At 37.1% G+C, this 20,747-nt stretch overlaps 2 protein-coding genes and 1 long non-coding RNA gene across 4 annotated transcripts; 1 reads left to right on the top strand and 2 right to left on the bottom strand.

Annotated features, from left to right (window-relative positions):
- Nucleotides 1-5,423: 5,423 nt before the first annotated feature.
- Nucleotides 5,424-6,665, bottom strand: LOC118754707. Its single transcript, XM_036489598.1, has one exon. It carries the CDS (start codon nucleotides 6,663-6,665, stop codon nucleotides 5,424-5,426), a length of 1,242 nt encoding a protein of 413 aa, XP_036345491.1.
- A 3,048-nt stretch (nucleotides 6,666-9,713) lies between these two features.
- Nucleotides 9,714-11,258, bottom strand: LOC118734718. Its single transcript, XM_036464422.1, has 2 exons — nucleotides 10,624-11,258; nucleotides 9,714-10,564 (listed from the first exon to the last, which is right to left on the bottom strand). Exons 1-2 carry the CDS (start codon nucleotides 10,726-10,728, stop codon nucleotides 10,121-10,123), a joined length of 549 nt encoding a protein of 182 aa, XP_036320315.1. The 5' UTR covers nucleotides 10,729-11,258; the 3' UTR covers nucleotides 9,714-10,120.
- A 2,073-nt stretch (nucleotides 11,259-13,331) lies between these two features.
- Nucleotides 13,332-20,747, top strand: LOC118734037. 2 transcript variants are annotated; one of them, XR_004992321.1, is made up of 8 exons: nucleotides 13,569-13,583; nucleotides 13,638-13,755; nucleotides 13,830-13,963; nucleotides 14,141-14,196; nucleotides 14,368-14,416; nucleotides 16,542-16,698; nucleotides 16,881-16,993; nucleotides 20,707-20,747. It is a non-coding gene; the product is annotated as an uncharacterized LOC118734037 (long non-coding RNA). The 2 variants fall into 2 exon arrangements; XR_004992320.1 differs by lacking the exons at nucleotides 13,569-13,583; nucleotides 13,638-13,755 and adding an exon at nucleotides 13,332-13,433 and having other exon boundaries at nucleotides 20,707-20,739.

The following is a 20,747-nucleotide window of genomic DNA, read 5'->3' as shown; positions in this document are numbered from 1 at the left end:
ATTGTCTGCCTTTGAGCAACTCTTACAGCTATGACCTTCTGACATTCCAGCATCGGGCATTTTGCAAATTGGGAAATGTTAAATTATTTCAAAGTTGTTGCTGAAGCCAGCGATCCCACGCCCAAATTTCCAAAACGCTCGTTTATGTATTGAGATGTTTGAAATAACTGGTGTTTATATTTATCCATTAGTTACAAGTGCTTTACAGATATTACAATAGTACTTACTTTAGTATTTTCAGGGATCTATCTGGATTTTATTAAATAATGTAGAATTTCTCACGCTCCTTGTAAGAAGTAAAGGCAGAAAGGAAAGAAAACGTATTGTCAAAAACATACTCAAGAAAACCTATCATTTGCTGTCACAGGGTGGCACATCGCAGTTAGGGTGCTGCCGTATCTTTCTTAACAGTCGGGTTAGGGTTAACACCGGACAATACTGTCATGACAATGAAGATATACCCCTACAAGAACAGCAAGAACGATAGAATACAAGATTGCGCATTCCCGCAGAATGACAATTGTGGCAACGGGTAAACAAAGAATATGGCGAAGAACAATGAGTTGACAGTTGTGAATTTGCAGTGAGAAAACGTGTTTTCTTCTCGATTCACCAATTTCTCAAGCTATCTTTGAATATAGCAAATTAAGCACTACGTTAACAAAAAATATACAACCACTCTTGAAATGTGTTCAAAAGAATAGGTCTTATTAATTAACTATTTAGAATTTTTGTGTTTGTATTGCAGGTGCCGAAAAAATGATATCTTGTCGCAGCGCATGTTTTCCTGCAGAAAGTGGTCGATGCTTGCTTACCTCCTTCAGTTCATTTCACCATGCAAGAACAGTGATAGTCATTTGATTGATCATGTGATACCCACTGGTGATGGAAATGTCCATCAAACACTCCCATAACGTTTTTAAGGCCAATGTGCAAAAAATGATGAAAACAATGGCGCGTATTCATAGTCCAGCATCTAAGTCGAAACTAACAAAGTTGCAACTTAAATTTAAGTACCAACTTAAAATTTACCTCTATTCATAGTCGCATTTCAGACTTCTACTAAGTAGTTTCGACTTAGTTTACGATATAGCAAAGCAAGTGTGAAAATGTATCGATTTTTCTTTACGATATTTTGGAAAAAATACATTTTTATTAAATAATGTCAAGTTTGATCATCCGTTTATGCAATTTTTATTTTCATTCCATGATTATGCAAAAGAATAAGGTATCATTTTCTTGTTAATTGGGTGAAATAGCCAGAACAACCGCAGTGATGTGAAGTCGATGTTTATCGAAAGCATGCTGTAAAACATACAAATAGTAGATATCTAAATGTTATGCACAAATTTACTTTAAAAGAACTAGCGTGAAACTGACTTATTATTTGAGAATTTATCTAAATTATTCCAATTATAAAATTGTGATGTAGCTTTATTCGAATTGTAATACGCATTTAATTTCATCTTCCGATTAAAATGGATCGATCTTTGTAAATTTTAATTTGAGATTATTCAATATTATCAAATTCACCCTCTACCAACTTAATTTTTACATATTTCGTCTGTTTTCCCTTAATTTGATAAAATACTTCTTCCTAGTTACGACTTAAGAGCGAAATACACAACACAAGCGGCTTGACAAACCAAGCGAAATTTCCCTTTGCTTCAAGCCATTTGTGCTGTGTATGGGGGTGTTTGAAGGTTTGACAAACCGCTTGAGGGAAATTTGAGCAAAAATCAAAATTTTTTGATTTTCTGGCCGCCATGTTGATGTTTGATCAAACCGCTTGCGTTGTGTATAGCAAAATCGCCTCATTCGCAACGAAATTTTCACCGAGTAAGGACGTAAGAGAGGAAAATGAAAGAAAACCAAAATATTTAGCATTGCGAACTGGAAGAAAACTAAAATTCTTTGCTTGAACGAGTCATGTTTGCATGGTGTATGGCGAAATGGGAAAAGTAGGTTTGAAGAATGTTTGACAAGCCGCTTGTGTGGTGTATTTCGCTCTTTAGTTGCAGCTGCAGCCGAAACTTAATTTTAAGTTGGTACTTAGCCAAAAAAGTCGAAACTAAGGCGACTATGAATATCTTTAGTTGTGACTTGGAATAGTTTCGACTTAGTTGAGTACTAAATATGACTATGAATATGCGCCAATGTATACATGTGATTTTTTATCTTCTTTCAACTTATGGTCTTATTTAATGGTCTCTTTTTAACCAACGCAAAATTTGCAAATGTGTTAGTAAGATAAATGAGAATGTGTTAGTTTCCATCACTCAATTCTTGTAGGGACGTATTAGTTGTCAAAAGGTTCTTTCCCTAAAAGTGTGTTTGCATTATTCAACTTTGCGTTCAACTCAGCGCAGGGTTGCACGAAAAAAAGTTCAATGGCTAAAAATATAAAAAATATGAAAAAATATCAAAATATTCGCCATAAAAAGGTGCATTGTTCAACTTTGCATCCAACTTTTGGGTGAATGGCCTTTCAACTAATTGCTTTCAACAAAGTTGGTCGCCAGCCAACATATAGGCATTCAACTTTTTTTTCGTGCAACCCTGCGTTGAGTTGAACGCAAATGTTGAACGCAAGGTTGAACAATGCAAACACTGCTTAACAATCCGGACCGTTATTATAGAATAAGCGAAAATTTTGCTCTCAAAAATGGAACATAATCCAGAAGTACGGGAACGCAAAAAACCGTATTTCGTGCCCAGAATTTGAGAAACAGCTGATTCGCGTTGTTTTTGTTTTTGTCACTTAAATGCAAACACTTGGAAATGGAATTTTTGTTTCACAAATTTGATTTTAAGTATATAAAGATTGAAAATGCATTCACTATTGCTTAAAATCACCAAGTTGATGCAGGCAGCATGTAAACACAAAACAGCTGATATGCAATTTGACACTTTATCCATTTTTACCCGGAGAAAAAGTCCGGGCTGTTTCGGGCAGGAAGAAGAAGAAACTTACGATCCAATACGTTCCAATTTTCGCTCTCTATTACCCATTTTGTTGAGTATGGGAATGATTTCTGGGCTATTTTGGGCACCCGCGGGATCCCGCGCTGCGTACAGGAGAGAACCTAAAATTGTTCCAATGGAAAAGTATTCATGTATTATACCATGTTCTGACCGACAACGAAAACACTTTGAAAACGAGTTTTGGGATTGTGGGCTGAAGGCTGTTCACACCGGCTGTTAGTGTTTTCGTTGACATTTCTTACATCTTTTGATTACAGTTTTGCTACACAAAAACAAAACCAAAATACTTTTCCTTCATTTTCTTTTCATTTCCGCGTAATTGTTGAACGCATGAATAATAATTTTTATTATACAAATTCTTCTATAAATCATGTCTTTGTGTTAAATTATTCTTTACCTTATGTGTACACACGTTGTCACAAGCGAAAATGAAGAAAATTTTAGAAAAAAGCCGCCACTAAATTGTTAAGCCTGGTTTTCACTATGTCAAATTCAGTCAAATCAGAGAAAACATATTTGGGGTGTTCAAAGTTCGTTCCAAATAGTGTCTCAAAATGTAGACGTCTACATTTTAAGACGTTTTCTAACCGTAAAATCTGTGGTGTTGTTATTTCCCATACAAAATTGGAAAACGACGCCGTCTACATTTTGTCACACTCAAAGGTATGTTTTTTACGCGTCTACATTTTGCAACCTCGCAGCAGGGTTGCATTATGGCAATACTAATCACATTTTTTTTATTTATTGGGCACGTTTTCTGTATTTGCATTTAATTTGAGCGCAATTTCTGATGAAAAAAAACAAATCAAGGAAAAGAAATAACAAATATTACGAATTGGTAATTAAGTTAAATAACTACAATTTTTCAGAAACAAAATCGAAAGGCGACATATAAAAAATGCACGCAAGGAAGAAATGTCTGGCAACACCAGCAAAGTTTTGAGACGATTTTGCGACGACTGCTAGAAAGGGGTGCTCACAGTTTGATGCTAAAGATGTCTCAAAATGTAGACGTCTAATTTGGAACGAACTGTGAAGACCCCAATTGTCAAATGGGATCAAAATGCGGTTTATCGATTCATTTTGATCAGGATAGGTCTTTAGTCGTGTACATGCGCTGCGAAATCGTCTATCTGTAATTTTTTGGCCCATAATTTCATCGGAAAAAGTATGGATAAAGGAGATAAAGTTGTGTCAAAATATGACATAGTGAAAACCATGATAAAAACATAACAAGGTAAAACCATTGAGAGGCAGTCTAGCGTTTGCCAACAATATAATTTTAAAATCAAAACTCAAACTCACACACACATTCTCATTCTCAATCTCAAACAACAACAATTGTGAACAATTTAATTTTTTTATTTTCAATTTTATATGATTTTAAAATGTTGGCAAACGTTAGAAAAAAATCATGGCCAAGGCGTATTTAACAAGGTGGTGTTGGCCGTATATAAGTAAAAAATTACACTAACAAATTATACGCTGATGTACATACTGTCATTGGTATGAGTTACAACAAACACATTATTGTGACGTAATGGCCCCCACGGCGAAAAACTCAGCTGTCGCCCCAACACCACCTTGTTTAATACACCTTGGAATTTACCTTGTAATTTTTTTTATCATGGTGAAAACCAGTCTTAAGCAGCGAACAAATGTAAACAAACGGCTAATGTGAAAATCACCCAACTTTTTTCCTAAATGCGATTATAACGGGCTACTGGCTTGCTGGCGTGATCTTGTATTTTTGGTTCCTGGCTTTAAAAATATCAGCTATGTAATTAAATTTTATGCTTTGGACGAAACAAAATTGTCGGAAAAACTAGCGAAATATCGAAATAAAACACTTATTTTAACTAGCCTTCGTGGCTATATGAATGTTTATTTCACTAGCTCGTTGGGCGATAAGTATTGCCTTACAATATATGTATGATGCTTAGAATTTAGTTGAGTTCTAGTTTTACTAATGACAAAATGCGCATGCAAGTGCGCGTTACCAAATTGGTGCCTTTTCCACGCTCAACTGAATTTTTGAATTCATTTTTTTTCGGTTGAACGCAGAGTCGTATTTTCGAGTTATGTATGTATCTATGCTTCATTTTCGAACATTTAAGGTCTAATTAACATTCCACGCCCCAGTAAATCCTTGTTGGGATTCACAAAATCCAAAGCGGCTAGCTTTGAGGATGGACGTCTGTAGCTCGTTTCTGTAACTTTTCTCTACCGATTATTTCTCTACTAGTAGAGAATATACGTCATTCTCTACTACTCATTAGCAGTAGAGAACAGGGCGGCGAACTCATATCTCAATTCGCCTTGGTAGAGAATTTTTACAGAAACGAGCTACTGATGACTTCGTTGCTTGTACGTACGTAGGCGCTTCTAACTTGCCCATCTTTGGCATAATTTACTTCAACTATGCGACCCGTCTGCCATTAGCTTCGCGGCAAATTCGAGTCACACACAATGACCAGTTGATCTGGCTTTAAGGGATTCACGTCCTCTTTCCATTTTGGACGCACTAACAATTGTGGCAAATATTCGTCTATCCACCGTTTCCAAAAACGATCTTTTAGATTTTGGCTGATTCTCCACTGCTTCCGCAAACAAATATTCGATTCGCCATCACCTGGTGTTTGAGTTGACTTTACGCACCCCAACAAAAAGTGGTTGGGTGTCAACGGTTCTTCGCTGTCGGACAATAGAGGTATATCAGTTAAAGGGCGACTATTGATGATGTTTTCAGCCTCTATCAAAACTCTGTGGAAAGTTTCCATGCGTGCCGCTTCATCTTTTAAGACTCGATGTAATATTCGTTTTACACATTGTACCAGGCGTTCCCAACATCCGCCTGCGGATGGATTAGCTGGACAATTGAAATTCCACTCGAAGTCATCTTTAGAAACTTCTCTTTGAATTTGATCGAAGTCGAAAATTCGTTGGTCTCCTTTCATTTCTCGTTGAGCTCCGATAAAATTAGTGCCATTATCACTTCTGATGCGAACGGGAGCACCGCGACGATTGAGGAAGTTTCTTAAACAAATTATAAACGCATCTGCGGACAAGTCTACGGCTACCTCAAGATAAATGGCTCTAGTCTTCAAACATGTAAATAATGCTATCCATCTTTTTTCTCGTCGGCCACCCACGGTTACGAAGAATGGGCCACAATAATCCACGCCAGTGTATGAGAATGGGCGCACGTGTGGTGTTAAACGGTCAGGTGGTAGTTGACCCATAAGCGGTACAGCTGGCTTGGAGTTTTGGGGGATGCATACTGGACATTTCTTCTTTACTGTAGAGAACAGAGAATGAGCTCGTGGTATCCAGAATCGCTGCCGCATTTCATTTATAGTAAGGTGGCTGTTTTGGTGATGAACTTTCCAGTGAAAATGATCCATGGTCAGTAGAGCTAAACGATGGTCACGTGGAATGAATAAAGGGCGACGCGCTGAATCTGGCAGGCAATAAGCGGCATCGATTCGACCATTTATGCGGAGGACTCCGAATGCATCTAGCTTTGGTGTTAGCTGAAACAAATGGTGAGTTTTCGGCAGGCATTTTTTATCTCGTAGCAAATCGATTTCTGCTTTGTAGACTTCATTATGTACTTGACGGCATAAATAATTCTCGGCGAACTTCAATTCATCGGGCATAAGCTCACCTTGACGACGCATTTTGGATTTAACATTGTTAATGAAGCGTAAAATCCATGCACATATTCGAAGCAGCTTCGTATATTTCGAACATTTGGAAATGTTCATGACATCGACGAATCTTACTACAAGAACAGCTATCTTTTTACATTCTTCTTCATCGAGAAGCTCGGGGTGTAAGTGTTGCGGTTCTGCGGGCCATGAATCTTCATTGCCGCGTAGAAAATATGGACCTGTTATCCATCGCGAATTTGACGACCATGCTGGTGTTAAATTTACCTTTGTAGCTTCATCTGCCACATTCGCTGCTGACGGAACCCAACGCCATTGGCTTGGCTCGGTGCTTGAGAAGATCTCTGAGATCCGGCTGGCGACGAATTGCTTAAAATCTCTCTTCGTGGAACGGATCTAAAGCAAGACCGTTTTGGAATCACACCAAAACGCCACATGGTGCACACTTCGGTCTAGACACTGCTCCACCGAAATTCGAAGGCGACTGCCCAAAACTGCAGCTTGCAGTTCCAAGCGTGGTATAGTTGTTGATCGCTTAGGGGCACATCTGGACTAAGCTACCAGGAAGGCGAGGGAAATATTGGTTGCTTTCTTCATACGCAGGTAAGAAACTGCGGCATATGCGGCTTCGCTCGCGTCGACAAAGATATGTAGTTGCCACTCATCTGCGATAGAAAAACTTGGAGAAAAACTCCTTGGTACGGAAAAATTTCTAACATTATGAAATGCTTGCCACCATACAAGCCACTGTGACCGCAGATTTGTAGGTAAAGGATCATCCCAGTATTTGCTGTTTCCAGGTTTCTTGCAGTATTAACTTGACTGCAATGGTGACATTGGCAAGTAGACCGACCGGATCATAAATGGCCATGGCAAGCCCCAGCAATACTCGCTTAGTTGGTAAACGCTTACAGTCTAATACGTCTCGTGGTATTTTGTGAAATTTAAAATGGAATTCCAAAACATCATCACTGGAATTCCAGTACATCCCTAACACTTTATCGGTTTTCGGCTGTCGCTCCATGTTGATAATGTCAGGTGTCGTAGGTGTCCCACGATTCAACTGGCTATGTAGTTGCTTGCAGTTAGAGACGAAATTTCTCAAATGAAATCCCGCAGCCGCATTTATAGTGATGGCTTCGTTGACAACTTCACTGGATTCTTGGCTGCTATCGTAACTGGCTACGGATCATCCACGTAGGTGTTTTCGACTATGGCTTTAAAGCCTCGCGGCATTTCTTCTTTGAATCGGTTCGCAATTAAATTCTTAATGTATTCGGCGCAACACGGAGAGCAGGCTGCACCAGAAATCATGGATGGCATCACATACACCTGGATTGGTTGTAACTGGTCTCCATGCCTCCACAAAAAACGTTGTGACTGTCTGTCTTCTGCGCGTATTTTTACTTGAGAGAACATGTCTTGTATGTTCCCGGCGATTGCAATTGGACGTTGGCGAAACTTTGCCATAATCGCCATCAACGATTATGCACGTTCTAGGCCCTTCATCAGTACAGAATTAGAAATATTTGAGACGGATGCTGCTGCGTCGAATACTACGCGCAGCTTCGCAAGCTTATGAGGGTTTACAACACCGAAATGTGGCAAATACCATGATGACGGACCTTCTTGTGATGACTCTTCAGCGGAAAGCAATTGTGCATAACCCCTTTCAACATACTTATTTATTTCTGCGATATAGTTGATGTAACTGTTGTGTTGTTAACTGATTTCGTATGTGAAGAATTTTAGATGTAGAACCACCTGTGTTGTGCGTAGGGCTATAGGCAACCCAACCTAACTTGGTAGTGACGGCGATAGGTTAATTTGGATCAGAGCAAACCATTTATTTGGTGGCACTCAATTAGCTGTTGTCTAGTCCAAGCAATAACGACGGTTTAATTGCGGAATAACTGGCTATCGGTAAATTGCTTAAATGTCTATAATTATTTCGGTCAAAAGATTGCTTTGGTAAATCTAAATGTTTTATCGTATGTATGTACGTTCTTCAACTGGAATGACGTCTTATGATCAACTCCACTTATTTGTAAATTCAGTATACGGGATTGTTCACTCATTTGTTTTGCATTGTACCACTGTAAGGTGAGTGAAGTACTACGGCCTTTGATGCCGAGCTCGTCCGCAATACTTTCCTCGAGGAGTGTTATCGATGACCCTTCGTCGAGCATTGCATAAATCGTAATGCTTGTTCGAGGTCCATTCAATACTACGGACAATATTTTCAACAAACACTCTCTCTGGCTATCGCGGCAATTCAGCAAATGTTCATTGTTGATACTAGGTGGCGATGTAGCCGACTGTGCGGTTGACGAAGGCTTAGTCGAATTTGGTGGTTGATGCAGAAGGGAATGGTTCATGCGCTTGCACTCATCAAGTCCACATTCACGCCTAGATTGACATTCACTTAAACCATGACCTCGTTGAGGGCAACCAAAACACACACGATTTGCCTTTACGAGTTTCCATCTATTATGCACACTTAGCGCCGGTTACTCAATGTCTGGTTAACACTAATCTGCGGTTAAACATCGTTACCGACGTCTTCGACTCCATGCATATAACAGGGAGTCGGTAACGTCGATAACGATGTTTGACCGCAGATTAGTGTTAACCAGACATTGAGTAACCGGCCCTAAGTGCCTTACCGCAGAACTCCTCAGGCAAACACCGATGGCCTAACAACTGTCATTTTGACGAGCAATATGATTGCAAGTTTTTGTGTGTGGGCACTTTGATGTCTTGAAATAAGCATTTGCCGCATGACGCCACCAGACAACATTCTCTCAATTTCGGTGTTTAAAACCATTTAAATCTTTAAAAAAACATGCTGATTAATTTCCTAAAACGTAATCATAAATAATCCAATAGGGAACAGATTTTTATTTTGATTTAATATCAAAATTTCATCGATGTTACCACCAGCACGCTTTCTTTCAAATGAAAATATAGCTGTCAAACTACCAAATTGCCTGCAATAGATGTCCAGCAATAAGCGCTGACATATATTGCAGCCCATGAGAAATAGGCGGTCTCCATTGGAAATATATTTTGTGACATGGTTATCACGACATCAGTGTTCTCCTGTGGAGACAGGGCTTTAAATTCGGGACATACCATTAACCTGCGACTTTGTTTACACTTAACGCAAAATAATTGTTTTTGTTGTCTAGGGTCAGACTCATTGCTATGCAAAACTTTTCGTGTTGCACTTGTAAATGGACGACCTGACGATGGCTGTATGACTGAACGCACAAGGTTTGTTCACGATGGTGGCTGACTGGCACGCTGCGACAACGAAAATACTGACGTCATAATGCTAACAACCTTGGCGAGATCACTCAACCAATTTGAAAATGTTTCTATAGTTGGATGCCCTAACATCCCTGCTGCGCATCGAGTCCACTCAAATTGCTTTTAAGCCGGTAACTCAAGGACTAATTCCCCTAACAACATCGGGTTGAGCAAATATACTCACAATTCGCCGATCTCAAAAAGGCGACAATGTTCCGTACTAGGTTTGAAAAGTCAACAATTTTATCAACACGGCTCTCGACTATTAGAGGAAACTGTTGAATCTTGTGCATCTCCACTCGAACTAGCAATTCTGGGCGCCCAAAATTAAATTGCAATTCCTCAATCACTTGTGACACATTGTCTAGGAAAACTAGTAATGATGAAACGACACGTTTTGCGTTTCCTTGCAACGCTTTATGTAATCTCATTAAATTTTGGCGATCGTTGTATCCAAGGTCTCTCGTTGTGTCATAGTAGCATGCTCTAAACAAAGGCCAATCCTCCGGGTTACCGTCGAAATTGGGCAATGGATATAACTTCACAACTGAACTGTCGACGTATGAAATTATACCTCTCTGTATGTTATTGGGCGGCTGTGGAAAAAACTGTGGTGGTGATTTGGTACTCTGCTGATGAAATTGCGTAGATGTACCTGGATACTGTGCAACTCGATGCGGCTGTGATTCATTAAAATCTCGCATGACATATCGATTTGAAACTGATGTCGGTGTTGTGTAGTTTTCGGCTGCATATGCATTTACTGTGTATTTGCTGTACCAGTGGCAGTTGTGACGGCGACGTCATTTCCTTGAACAGGCTCATTTAACGCACGAACAGCGTTGTTGTTATTGCACATTTTAAGTTCACTACGAATTTGCTTATTATCACGACTCAGCTCACTGACTACTTCTTTCAACAAATGTATGATTGTCAATAACGCTGACATTTGCTCATTCGAAGAACCTTCTGTCTCTGTTTCCATTGTGTTTCCTTCTACCAGTGTTGTGTTTATCTGAAGTTTCTTCACCTATATCTTCTACATTATTTCGTTCCGCATTCTCTGCATTTTCTACGTTCTTCTTTGTCTGATTTCTAGTATGCATTTCGGCAGTTATCTTCAAAAGGCGAAACGACCACTCTTTCTGCAACAGGTCTTATTGGCAAAAGAAAATTATGTATTCTCGAAAATTTGCCTGCAAACGAAGTCTACCTGACTGCTGCTACTAAGGCAGCGAATAATACCTTCGATTGTGATGAAATGATGCTACTCAAACGACGAGTGTGCCTGTGGAGCGTGCCTTCTCTTTTCATCCAATCACAAAACGTATTTGGGCAAAAGAGAAAGCACGCTCCTGATGTTCCCACTCGTTACAATTATAACGTGTTGTCTGTTCTTATAGGTCGGTGTTATGCAGACAAACTTTTGTTTGCCAAATTAAATGGCGGCTGCTTAGCTTGCTCGGAAGTGGTTATGTCGAGTTTGGCACAGGGTTGCACGTTCATTATGGTTTTCATATACATAACGTGCACAATTTAAAATTTGTGTATATGACAACACCGAATTTGCTGCAGTTTGACCAAACAAAATTAGTTTGCTGTGAGAGTCGCCAAACTCGCTCTCTCCGAGTTTGCTGCAACAACAATTGCACGCAGTTTGCCAAACAAAATTTCTGCATAACACCAACCATAGATTTACGTTCTTTGCTGCTACTGAAGCAGCGACGTTGCCTACGATTGTGGCGAATGGTGAAATTGGCTGATGAAACTGACCGCGCTGCTGATGCGACGACTGTTGTCGTTGTTGCTGCTACTGAAGCAGTGACGCTGACTACGATTCTGATGAAAAGATGCTACCGAAGCGACGAGTGGTATTCCAAAAGAACAGTGTCAAGCTAAAGTATGGCTGCCTTTCTGAATATATTGCAATAAAATAAATTTAACCGGCTTTTCAATGCTTATACGAGAAAGCAATTTGGTAAACTTTAATGTCGGAAAAACGAGCGAAATATCGAAATAAATCCTTTGTTTTAACTAGCCTTCGTGGCTATATGAATTTTATTTCACTAGCTCGTTGAGCGATAAATATTGCCTTACAATATATGTATGATGCTTAGAATTTAGTTGAGTTTTAGTTTCATTAATAACAAAATTAGCATGCAAGTACGCGTTAACAAATTAGTGCCTTTTCCACGCTCAACTGAAATTTTGAATTCGTTTTCTTTGGTTGAACGCAGAGTCGTATTTTCGAGTTATGTATGTATCTATCTAATTAACAAAAATAAATATTAAACCGGCTGATTGTCAACGCGCGCAAAAAGATGGGAGTTGGCCATCTTTTCGCTTCGCGCTGCAGCTGAAACAATCTGTGTGAAATGCTTTGTGCATTTTCAAACATTTCACGTTATCTGCCAAAGCGGATCTGTTACGCAACGCGAAGCAAAAGCTTTATCTGGCATCGCCTTATTAGATCGAATAGACTGCCAGATGCGGATAATAAAGCTTAGAATATGAAACTAATGGGCTGTTTTTGCTTACGCGTAAAAGCACATTTTGCGCATTTAGCTCTAAATGCTACTCTAAATGTACATTTATCCATACAAAATTCGTCACCTAAATGCAACTCCATTTTTGCATTAAGAATCTAAATGCTAAAAGCAACCCTGTGATCTTCCAAAATTTCCACGATTCGAACATGGTTTAATGAGAAAAAGTGGCAACATTGCTTTTTCGCGTATACAGTGGCTAGCTGCGTTTCAGTGATCGCCGATCGAGATTTCATTTATTATTTTACATTATTTGGATAAAGAAAATTTACGCCAATTCAACATCGATGTGATGCTGATAGAAATCTGGATCAATTTGTGATCAAATCTGTTTGTTTTGTTTCCTATTTAAGTGAGGAAATTTTAATTGACAGCAACGACAAATGAATATATACACAAACAAATGTTCGGTTATGGTTAAAGCAATTCAAGTTTTTGTATTGAATTTTGGTTTAAAATGTATTTTTTCCTTTTCAGTAGGGTTTTTTGCACATTATCTTCTGCGTGAGAATTGATCGTAATAGATACGGATCTGAATAAGCGACTGGAACACGGCTGTTTGTCAAAAGCATACGATTTCGAACTCCCGTAAATGTACATTTGCTAAATGCGATAGCATGAACGCTCTTCGAAAACATATGTTCGAAAGTGCTAAATGTTGCATTTTAAATGCAGCAAAAACGCTGCATAAAGTTGTCCATGTATAATCTGGGGCCTGGAGGACCATTGTCAATAGTGGTATGGTAATTACTCGATGAAAGACTGCAATCTCTACTCGTTATTTTTCACTCGTTTGTTCCAACCAAGATATCCTGTTTAGAACATGTCGCGGCATCCGTCTTTCACTTGGTGGTCTTCAACGCGTGCACATGTCTTTTTTTAATGTCTATTTGTGGAAGCGCAGTGAGTTATATAAATGGTAATTATCATATAAACAATTTAATTAAAATACATATCGTCATCAATGCAGAGCCTATATTTAGGAAAACTTCAATTTTAAAAAAGCTGTTGTGTATAAGCGAAGTAAGGGTTTGGTTCTTTTTGGCATCGCCAAAATTTAAATATATAGGTACGTTTCCGAACAAGGCTTTGCGTCGATGATATGAAGAATGTACATTTTTAGTGATGATACCAGATGACGAGACTGAGTCTGGTGTTTTATCTCTTACTCCAATGTATTTTTCACTGGACTTTGATACTAAATACTCGACAGAAGATTAATCGGCAAAGCTGAAGAAAATGTAGAACTTGTTATTTTTTTTATTTTTTTTTGCATTGATAATGTAATGTGTAACCATCATTTTGATGCTTTTAGGAAACAAAAATCCGTGCAGCTGCAATCATAATGAGGTCCCTTGAAAGTATATGGCTGTATAGAATGTCCAACTACGTACATACATACATATTTGTACATAGTCTGAGAGAAAATTGAGACTGGAAATGATATCGGTAAGTTTGCTACTACTAATATTTGCCTAAATGCCCATATTTTGTGATGAAGCTTACACAGACCTGTTCTGATGTAAATCTTGATAGACACTTTATTCTCCTGAGATATTAAAACTTTTCTATAATTATTGTACGATTGGAATTAGAAATATAACAAGATATCTTATGGTATTGAAGGTTTCATCATGCTGACTTAAGTGAAAGGGTACCGTCTGACCGTACCAGGCAAAATAGTAAGTATTTCTATATTTAAATAAATTTCATATCTGTTCTGTGATGAAATTGTGCTTCTGAAGCATTTTTGACGATTATACAACATTTCAAGCTCAACAGGCCTGATGGCATTTTTATTGAAAGTAAAAATGGGTATTATTTCCAAAATTTAACCTATTTCTGTATTATAGAATGCTGATAAAATATCTGGAGGGCATTACGCAAACATGAATATTGAAGGTAATCGGTAGAATCTAATTTTCACTGTTTTACAGTCCTATTCTGTATTACGAACGAACTCCCGTCGTGAACGGATCTCACGTCACTAATTCGGGAAAAATGCTATTCGCAATTCCGACGTTTTTGTAGTTAGTGTTTTCAAATATGCGCACTAAGTTCGAATCTGTTTAAAAATTGTTTAAATGGAAATCAGCTGAAATTTGCTTATTTTGTAGGTAGCAATTGACAGAAACTTAAGATTTTTCCTCCGGCAAAGTTTACAATTAAGTATTTAAATAGTAATAGTGGTTTCCATTGCGACATAAGCGTTAATCGTAGAAAAAAGGCAAAGGTGTTTAAAAATATATCGGAAGAATTTCCGGGGTGTTCGCCAACCTTTCAGTTTTGACGATAGGGCATCAGTTGTTGAAAAAAAATGCACTCCCCTATTGCGAGTGTCGACTAGTAGTAGATAAACGAATCATTCGATTATCGCTCATCTTTCTACAACTGTTTGTAGAAGGATGAGCGACTATAAACTATTAACACGCACTTACCAAGCAAACAAAGTTTCAAACGTTTGAGGAAAAATGTATCAAATGTTTTTCTCAAATGATTCTCAAATTGAAAACGAGGTTTAAATTTTACATTTGAAATTCATTTGAGCTTGATTTGAAGAAAGATGTCAAGTATCAAACGTTATAAAAATGCGCAGTTAAATCAAAAATTGTAAGAATAAAATTAAGATCAATTGAAAAAAAAACAATGAATAGAAATAATTTCAAAGAGAAAGCCCACAAATAGTGGATTTGATGTTTTCGCGGATTGAAAAAGCTGCAGCCCTTCAAGACGAATTTATTATAAATTACTTTATCTTAATTGTTTCTTTTGTTATGTACATACATATGTACATCGCGAAGAAAAATAAATATGAAATATACATTTCCTATTATAAATTTTATTTCCACATTTGAAGTACATTTGATAAATAACCTTTGAAATTGATTTGAGAGTTAACCATATTCTCAAATGGAGATCAAACTCCCCTTTTTATTGAGGAAGCTGTAATTTTCAAATCAATATCAAATCATTTTTTGACATTTGATAAAGGCTTTGATTTCAAATCATTCTCAAATGTATATCAAACCTAGTTTGCTGGGTTGAATTCAAATTGGCAGGGGTGGAAATTCACTCGGAAGTGAATTGCAGAACTTGCGCGAAAATCTTTTCTAGTTTTATAAACAACTCGTTTAAATTTAAATTCATTTCAATGTTGCATTAGTAAAGGAAAATATCAACTTAAACGTAATTAATTTTCATGTATACATAAATGAATAAATATATCTTATTTCCTTCAGGACAATTCAAATATTCTATCAATTTCATATCGGTTTAACTCTACCCTTTTATGCAGGCGCATTTCTTCAAAAATTCCTGCTTGAGATCTAGCAAAAGATTCGTTTTGTGGATGGCCTTGATCTGTTGGAAATATATTTTAATTTGTGCACAACTACCATTAATCAACCTTTCTTACATTTTTATTTCCTTCAGTGTAAAATATGCACTTGATTTCTTATTTGGCTTTTTGTTTTTTATATGATTTGGTTGGTCTTAGTTAGGGTGCGTTCAGAATGCATCAAGCCAGAGCATCAGTATCTTTTATTTCTAAACTATAATTGATGGAAATGTCTTATTTACGCGACATAGTTCCAATTCGGCTTATAACCGTGGTTGCGCATATTTGACATTTCTATCAATTATAGTTTAGAAATAAAAGATACTGATGCTCTGGCTTGATGCATTTCTGAACGCAACCTTATTTTATTTTTTCTTCCCATAAACAAAAGGGTTCGTAAAATATTTTCACGAAAAACTGTCAAAATTGCGTTTCACTCGGAATTAATAATGCCAATCTCACGATTTTCGAAATTTGCGGAAGAATTTCGTGATGACGTCGTAATTGATAATAGCATTCCCCTTCGAATCCATAATAGGCCTGTTAATTTATATGATGAGAATACGTAGCATTTCCTTTTGCGGTTTCCACCGGAAGTTTTCTAATGACGGTTAGGACGTCTGATACTTAGTTTAAATGCACTTTAAATTTAAAGGTGAACCATACTTCATAATTTTTTTCTTTTCGCAGATAACATGGTTTGTTTTGCGATCAAAAAGAATGTAAACATCCAGTGATATATCTAATGGCTTTGACACGTATGGTTTTCCAAAATTTAACCTGTTGCTGTTTTATAGAAAGCAGATAAAACACCTGGTGGGCATTACGCACGATATGAATATTGGAGGTAATTGATAAAATATAATTTTAAAGATTTTAATTTACGTATATGATGAGAATATGTAGCATTTCCTTTTGCGGTTTCCACCGGAAGTTTTCTAATGACGGTTAGGACGACTGATATTTAGCATAAATTTAATTCACATTTAAAGGTGAAAACCCCTAATTAATAATAGTTTCTACTCCTAGATAATTGTGTTTCTGATGCGGTAAAAAGAAATTCGAACATCCAGTCCTACATCCAAGGGTTTGGACCCGTATGCGTTTCCAGCCGCAAGACCTAGAAAGCTGACGTAACCAAGGTGTGTATTTTTGCAACCAAATTCGTTACACTCTTACCAGTGTGTTAAACGTGGCAATATTTCCAACTTAAACGCAATCCGCTGTCAAAATGAGAAATAATTTTTCCTTCCCCCCTATTATGAATTTTCATACGGTAGAGGATAAACGCTTGCAATCGTATCGTATGAAATCAGTTCTCGTATTGTTATTTTCATGCGCCTGACAGATGTATTGTAAATGGCTGTGGTTTTCTCCACTTTTTATTAGCTCTGATCCAATACTTTTCGTGTAAAATCCTGTAAAAATGTCAAACAGCAAAATTACTCTCTGAAGTGAGAGTAAAAAGTGAGTAACAACAAAAAGTAGGGGTACAAAAAAAGCATTTTTCCTGAAAAAACGTCAACCAGTGATCGCTTGACACTTTTCACGATTTTACCAGAAGAAAAAGTTCGGGTAAAATCTTGCAACTTCATTCTCTACACAACTCCAAAAATCGCTCTCATTTGCAGGATTTTGGAGTACGGGATCATTTTTCCTGTCTTTCCTGCAAGTTCGTGTAAAAACCTGTAAGTTCATGGAGTACTGGATCAGAGCTATTGTGAACCAGCACAAATCAGCTCAGTAACTATCGGATTTCATACGACAACATCGATTCGTAATATACTACGTTTATGCGACAGAATTCATGAATTCTTCATATCATGAATACAAAAATGGTGCCTTTTATGCATAGTTCGCGAATTCATGAAGTAAAGTGCTTTGAAGTGAACGCACTGGTGAGAAACTAAACAGTAGGGTTGTGACTTTTTTGGTCTCCTTTTTAATTTGCAAAAGCCGTTGGTACCAAGCAATAAACCATATTATATTTAAATTGGTTATAATATATTTTCAATTTATTATATTTGAATTTATTTTATATTGGAACGATTCCAAATAACTTTTCCAGTGTTTTAAATCCTGGTTATGCCACTCATGTTTTTTAATTAAAACCATCATAACCCTAGTAAACAGCTCGTCGCCTAGGTAAAAGATTGTCGTAAGCGCAGTATTCCGATTGGTGTTATCTGTTTAGATATCTCCTTTAGTTTCCGAGATATTGACAACTTTTCGATAATTTATTAAAAATTTAGTTAGTGATGCAGTCATTTTAACTAATCAATATCTTAAAAATGGCGTTCTCCATTTTTGAATATCTCCTATAGTTTCCGAGATATTGAGTAAAAAGTGTCCTTAATTTGGTAGAAATTTTGATCACATTTTGTCGTATTTCATACAAAGTGGCTGCCAATTTGTGGACAAATGACGCTTACGACAAAATTTTACTAAGGAAAATCCTTCATAAACTCAAAACTAATTAACAATAAACATTAAAAATTAAATAACTTAAGAATTTTGTGAACTAGTAACATTTTCAGAGACTTTGGAGAAAATCTATCTTCGCGTTTTTGAGAAATTGTATTCCAAACTTCAATCGCGATTTCCCACAACCTACCGAAATTAACATACGACAATCTTTTACCCAGGCGATGGACTGTTTGTGAAACGTGGCGTTGCCGGACGTGCACTACTCGATTTCATGAAATGGTGACGAGTTCATGGTTAACTTTGGTGTATAAATGGTGTTTATGCAGCCAATCTTAATAATAAACTACGTTTTTGCGTAGGCAAATTCACGAAATCATTTCATGAATATGGGCTAAAATTGGCAGCATAAACACAATATCATGAATATCAACTATACACGAAAATTAGCCATGAATTGGGGCACCATTTCATGAAATCGGGAAGTGGAAGTCTGGCAAGGCCACGTTTAACAAGCAAACAGCTGCTTACTAGGGTTATGAAGTTTTTAGATCAAAAGCTTGTAGTGGCATAACCATGACTTATGCCACTGGAAAAGTTACGTGGATTTGTTGTAATAGTAAAGAAGTTCAAATGCACTAAAACAAATTTAAATATAACATGGACCATTTCCTGGTGTCAACGCCATTTGCAAATTCAAAAAACTTTTTCAAAACACTTCATTGCATGTATTCGCGAGTTATGCATAAACGGAACAATTTTTGAATTTATGAAATGAAGAATTCGTGAATTCCGCCGCATAAACGTAGTATTTGATAATAACAGAATGCAAGCGTTTATAGTGTATCGTACGAATTCATAATAGGGAGTTTTTATTTCCATGTGAACAGCCAGAAAGACCGTTCTGCCACTTTTCGGAAACCACTTTCAGAAATTAAAGTTGTATGGCGTGAGTGCAACTGAAAGAGCGCAAATCGATTCGGGAATATATCGTCGCTTGGCGCGCAATACCTCGTATATGCCAAATGCAATACCACGTATGAGAGCGAAAACAAATTATTTTCGGCACCCAGTTGGTGTAGCAGCATACAAATTCTCCAAAGACATTTTGGGGAGTGCTGCTGGAGTGACAGTCCTTGGCCAGATATAAATCTGGGTTGTTCCGGTTACGTAGACCCTGTCCCAGTGCTTGCCTACTTCAGAAATTTGATAGTCAATAATTTTAGTAAAAGCTCCTATTTAATAAGTTCAGTTAGAAAACCATTCAAAAGTTTAGAAAAAAATAAGTTTATTTGCACTTTTTTTAAATTTTCGGACTGTGGCATACGTGGTATTGCATTTTGTGTATACGAGGTTATTGCACGCCAAGCGATGATATTTCAGCTTGCTCGTGCTGCAGTAGCAATTTTTATTTATGCTGCAAGTTCTGTTAAACTAATAGAGTGCTGCCGTGTGACGGTGATCGCGAGTAATTGTAATTGTAATTTATTTCAGTCATATGACACAGACGTTCCTTACAGACTAGATACAGAAATTAGGTACACAAACGATACGTGTAAAACATTAAGCACTCTACAGTTTCGAGATCAAAGACAAAATAAATAAACTTTTTGAAAGGGAAAAAGCATGTTCGATAGAATTCGAGATTGTATTGAATTCATTCTTGAAATAAGAGCGTTTCTGGCATACTTCGTTTTACAATTTCCTCCATTAAAAGGCATAGGATTGCCAATAATCCTTTGAGGAACATTGAAATTGACCTGAGGGTCGGGCAATCGATCACACCATTTATTAAATTAAGTGTCATATTCTGGGCTACCGCTGAATCCATCTTAGTCCGATTTTCGTGTAATCTACGAAAATGCGATCATTGAATCCGAATCGCTACGAACATATGCATCCAAAGTAGCTTTTCGGATTCAGTGATTGCATTTTCGTGGATTTTAGGAAAATCTTAATACGATGGATTCAGTGATAACGCACAATTAAAAAAAGATATGTTTTTAATTGTTTAGTTATAAATAAGAAAATAATATTCAAATAGGAAATAAAGTTAATTATAAACAAGAGGAACAACAAACGAACGGTAAAGCGGCTCACGGTTGCATTTTATTATCGAGAAAGATTACCAGAAATTCATTCACTGTGTGAACAGCCAAAAAGCTCCCAGAAAATTTTCGCCTTTGAAGTAAAAAAAAAACCGCTCATGCAACTTCTTTCTGAAATATGTATATCAATTTGGCAGCATTTTCCAAATATATTGCATTGCCACGTCTGACAAACTATATGATGAAAATCTATAGCTTTTCCTTTTGCGGTTTCCACCAGAAGTTCGCTAATGATGGCTAGGATTGTCTGAATCATATAAATTATGTTAGCATTCACGATATTATATACGTATCTTTTAATTCGGAATTTTCTTTTGTTTTAGGTGTCGGATAAGAAAATATGTTTTAATAAAAATTAATAAAA

The sequence above is a fragment of the Rhagoletis pomonella genome, unplaced genomic scaffold, assembly GCF_013731165.1.
Source record: "Rhagoletis pomonella isolate Grant_MI unplaced genomic scaffold, Rhpom_1.0 Rhpom_scaffold_00002, whole genome shotgun sequence".
Lineage (NCBI taxonomy): Eukaryota > Metazoa > Arthropoda > Insecta > Diptera > Tephritidae > Rhagoletis > Rhagoletis pomonella.
This window is presented reverse-complemented; position numbering and strand designations above follow the sequence as displayed.